Source organism: Morus notabilis, unplaced genomic scaffold (genome assembly GCF_000414095.1).
Source record: "Morus notabilis unplaced genomic scaffold, ASM41409v2 Scaffold1273, whole genome shotgun sequence".
Classification (NCBI taxonomy): domain Eukaryota; kingdom Viridiplantae; phylum Streptophyta; class Magnoliopsida; order Rosales; family Moraceae; genus Morus; species Morus notabilis.
In genome coordinates this window covers 159,533-164,391 of record NW_010356724.1, presented here as the reverse complement: position 1 = coordinate 164,391, position 4,859 = coordinate 159,533, and the positions used below count along the sequence as shown (strand labels likewise).

Below are 4,859 nucleotides of genomic sequence, written 5' to 3'. Positions count from 1 at the left end.
AAAACATGAACTTAACATGAAATCTGCTACAGAATTTAGGAATACATATATTGATTCCATAAATCCTTCAGTCACATAATATTTTCTAGGAAAATCCTTGGCTTAAATAAATAAATTGTATTATTTAAAGTCTGGAATTTTCTCAGTCATTACATCCCTTTCTTCATCTGCGGCAGTTACGTTCTCATCGTCGTGACGGGCTACAGATTTTGCAAATACTTGGAGGTAAAGTATAAGTGGGTTAAAAGGCACTGGAGCTTTCTGAACGCTCTTTCAAGAGATATCCAGAAAGTGAAAGACTCAGTTAAAGAAACAAAAAAAAGAGCAAGTGAATTTGGTGAATCAGAGCTGAACCTGGAGGGAATAACTCAACCGTTGCAAGAAATCGAGACGCAGTGGGTGAGCAAAGCAGGGAACGTGATTTGGGAAGCCGAGAGATGTATTCAATATTTTGAGAATTTAACTGCCATGAGAACATTTCTCAACAGCTATCTTTTTGTCATCTTGAATCTGATTTCCATAGTTGACCTTACACTTGGCATGAGGCGAACCACGGAAGAGATAAACAAGCATTTTAAGGAGCAGAAAGAATTAACCAACAAGTTGTGCGGATTACTGGAGGAGTCGAGGAATAGACTTAGAGGATTGCAGGACACTATTGGCAAGATCGAGAGCGAATCACTCGGTTCCAAGGTGCCTTTTAGCCCCACACTGGCTTTGGCTCTAGAGCGGCTCATCAGCACTCAGCACCAAAACTTGATACGTGGGGAATTGGCGGAGCAATTGCGCTCGACAGTTATACAAGGCAGGGTTCTACAGGCTTTTGTGAAAGATTTGCGGTGGTTCAAACTGGAAAGCGAGATAGAGAATGCCTGGATGAAGGAAGCAGAAGATGTCATTAAGGAAGCAGATGAAGAAATCAACGGCAGTTCGGAGCGGGAAGCGATGATAGTAAGGTGGCCTGTTGCTTTTGGTCTCCGTAATTGGATGGCAAAGCGTAAGCTCAAGAAAAGCGTAAACTATTTTGGTAGTAGGTACTCCGATCTTCTGGAAGCAAAAGACAGATATGGTCTTAGATTTATCAGAAGAGTCTCGTCGAAACATGTCCGGCGACGTTTCCAGCGCATGGATGATGAAGTGATTTCGATAGTTCTAGACAACATCCGAAAGCAGGTTCCAACACGTAGTGCAGAATACTCTCAAGAACCGCATCGTCGCATCGGGTCGTTGTGCAAACAGATGGAGAATATCCTACAACTTTTGAAAGATGAGAATGAAACTGAAGGCGCAAGGCATGCTAGAATGGCTTGCTTCCATCTACTAAGGAAAACAGCCACCGAAGCACAGGAATGCATCAAGAACTACATGGAAGCATCACCACCAAAGTTAGTATTTGAAATTAACAGAATCCATAACGCTGTCGGTCTCCTTCATAAAACGGTACAAGTGTGCACCATCCAGGTCATCGAAGATTCCTGCTCTGTTGTTGGTCTGGAGGAAGACGTGCATAAATTTGTTTCAAAGCTCACTACCAGTACTAACGACGGAAGTGGTGGACATCCATCCGTTATCTCCATTGTGGGGACCAAAGGGATTGGTAAGACAACTCTGGCTAAGGAAATCTGTAATCATAGATCCATTCTCAACCACTTTAAAGTCTGTTGTTTTATTTCGTTACCACATGGAGATCAGTACTCCAATGAAACTCTACTTCTCAAAAACATTAGAGACCAGATCATGCAGACACGGGACAAAGGGCGTGAGAAAGAATATTTGATCGATGAAATATGCGGTTTCTTAAAGAAGCAGGCCTGCCTTGTGGTTCTGGACGATCTTCGGACAAAGCAAGCTTGGAATGTACTAAAGCAAGCATTCCCAGATGACAGCAAGAGTGTTGTTATTATCACAACACGCAGCATAGCAGTAGCTTCACATGCTAACGCAAGCGGCAACACCAGCAACATCCATCGACTTAGGCTACAAACTGGAGAAGAAAGCTGGGAGTTTCTCACCCAGATGGTCCCTTTCCCTTTTAACAGTAAAGGGAAAATTAGATCACTTGCAAAGAAAGTGGTAGCAAGTACCGGAGGCCTGCCACTTGCCATTCTACGTCTTGGATATCTATTGTCTGGGAAGTGTCTCAATGAAGCCGAGTTGTCAAGGGTGCTTGAGCGCGAGCATGGCTCTCACGTACTGTGGGCTGAGACCTGGGACATCAACAAAGAGCGCTTTCAATCCTATCCAATTCTTGATAGATGTTTTTCTTACTCTGAATTCTTCCCTAGAGACTTTGAAATTCCCTCGAGGAGATTAATTGCTCTATGGGTTGCTTCAGGGTTGTTTGAAGCAGAAGAAATTGCAAATGATCAATCGAAACAAGTACATAGTAGTGGAGATGCTCTGGAAGAAAAAACTCGGGAAAATGCTGCTTACAAGTGTCTTCTGGAGTTGGTTGATCGTAATATGATCCAAGTAGTTGCGAGAAAGCGTAATGGGAATGTCAAGACGTGTCGCTTTCCAAGCACTCTAGTAGAAATTTGGTTCCGCGAGACAAGAAAGAACACGATTACAGCTCGTTCGTGGTCCCTATTTTCGAGTTCTGATGGGCAGCTTGCTTATCGTTTTGACGACAAGGATGCAAACTCTGGTCGTAGTGTTCATGGTCTCAACTCAGATATTGTTTTTCCGGAGGAAAAATATCCCAAATCCATTATGTTCTTTGATACGCGAGAAGGAAATGAGCCCGGTGAAGACATAGGCAAGTTTCTCCTCAACGGCATTTCCAGTCGGCGCTTTGAAGATTTATGGGTTCTTGATCTTGAAGGCGTGTTCAGACCTCAATTGCCAAGCAGCATAGGGAAATTAAAGAAGCTCACATATTTAGGCCTAAGGTGGACTTACCTAGAAAATCTTCCAGAATTCATAGGTAGCTTGTTGCAACTCGAAACCCTGGATTTAAAGCATACATATGTGAGGGAGCTCCCTAATTCCTCTTGGAAACTGAAGAAACTGAAGAACCTCTACTTGAACCAGAGCTGCCGAATCAAAATCATGCATCATCGAAGCGCCATTTCCACAAAAAATCTGAAGACGTTGTGCGGCGTGTTTGTGGATCATGAGCACAGTGATTTGGCCATCAATCTAGGCAAGTTTCAGAGCCTCCAAAAGTTGGGGATAACAATATTCCAGTTGCCGGTAGAGCAGCAAAAGAACTTGGTAAAAGGGATCGTGGAACTGGCCGACCTAAGATCTTTGACTTTGAGGTCAATTGACGAGAAGGGCGAGTCTCAGGATCTCAAGTTGAAGTCTTTTAAGAAACTTCAGAAGCTCACCAGCCTATATTTGTTGGGAAAGCTAGAAAAGCCTGCCATCATAAGCACCCTCCCAGAAAGCCTCGTTGAACTTACCTTATCTGCTTCTGGACTTAAAGAAGACCCCATGTCAAAGCTAGGGAAGCTTCCAAAGCTTAAATTTCTGTCTTTCCTCTCCGGTTCTTATCAGGGAGCAATCATGGTTTGCTCCAAAGAGGACTTTCCTCAACTCCTGGTTCTGCATATTTGGAATCTGTCTGATTTGGAGAAACTCGTTGTGGAGGTTGGAGCCATGCCAAAGCTGAGGGAGTTTGAGGTCAGATCATGCAAAAAATTAACATTCACTACTGGGTTAACCAACTTAAAGGTCCTCCAGGTGTTAACCTTGAAAGACGTGCCTGACGAAAACGCCATCGAGAATGAGTTCGCTGCAGCGAAGGAGAATTCTCCGGACGCAATCGTGTGCTGTCCTAAAATCAACAGAAACAAAGAGGAAGCTGGTGCAATGCAAGGTTTAAGTCATGATCCCATCACAGGCTAATTAGGTATATATAAGTCTTTACTGTTGTTCTTTTTCATTTCTTTCTCTTGCTCCTCCTTGGTCTTTGAATTTACTACTTTCCTCCAACTGAAAAGTACTATTTCATTCTCATTTGATCAGTTGTACTCATTTGGCGCGATGCATCGACAAATCGTAGCGAGGCATTTGGACCGAAAACGATGCAAGTGCTTGTTGGCAACTATAGCGAGGCATTTGGATTCTTCTTCTCGGATTTTTATCTATCTTTGTTGTGTTCCACTTGTTATGATCGTATTATTTGTCATTTTCTCGTGTTCAAGATTGAACAGAATAAATGGAAACACTCGGGTGGTTTCCGCTTTTCCATGATTAAATTTCATGCCTTAAATAAATGTTAGCTGTAGTTTGTTTGTTCTTTTTTCTGTTTTTCTGTTTTTCTGTTTTTTTTGTTTTTTTTGTTTTTTTGTTTTTGCAAGACAATCAGCTCTTGATTTATTTAGAAACCAGATGGATTTAAATTTCAGTGTCCTTTGTCTCATTCAATTCAATCCAAATGACCAGAGCATTATGGTTTAACAATGAAGTCTTCTGCATGTAGCGTTCAAATTTGGTGGTTTTATTTTTTAATAAAGTGATAGTCCCCCATACCATATCTAAGAAAAAAAAAAAAAAAAAACAGAAATTGTACTAAATAGTAAATTTTTGAAATTAAATTAAGTAAATAGCCTATTTTAAAACTATTTGAAATAAATAGCAATTTATTATGTAATAACGCCCGGTAAAATTAAAGTGAGGTATTATGCTTAATTATGTGCAATTGAGATTATTAGTGTGCCAAATTAAATATTTGAAGATAAATGTTGATATTTTTTAGACATGAGATTAATTTTAGGACATTTTGATTATTTTTGAAAATTTTCATTTTACCATACACCTTTTGAATTACATTTTTACCCCTAACTTTGAGAAATTTTACAATTGGGCCCTTTGTTATTTCTGCCCCAAAATCACGTGACTTCGGCAAGGAA

General features: G+C 40.9%; 1 protein-coding gene across 1 annotated transcript in view; it reads left to right on the top strand.

The window, feature by feature from the left end:
- The window catches only part of LOC21392910 (probable disease resistance protein RXW24L), a 5,237-nt gene extending 1,385 nt beyond the window's left edge, over positions 1-3,852 (top strand). Inside the window, exon 2 of the mRNA XM_010088512.1 lies at positions 177-3,852. Coding sequence (XP_010086814.1) covers positions 177-3,852 — 3,676 coding nt within the window. The remainder of the gene's footprint in view (positions 1-176) is intronic.
- Positions 3,853-4,859: the final 1,007 nt, after the last annotated feature.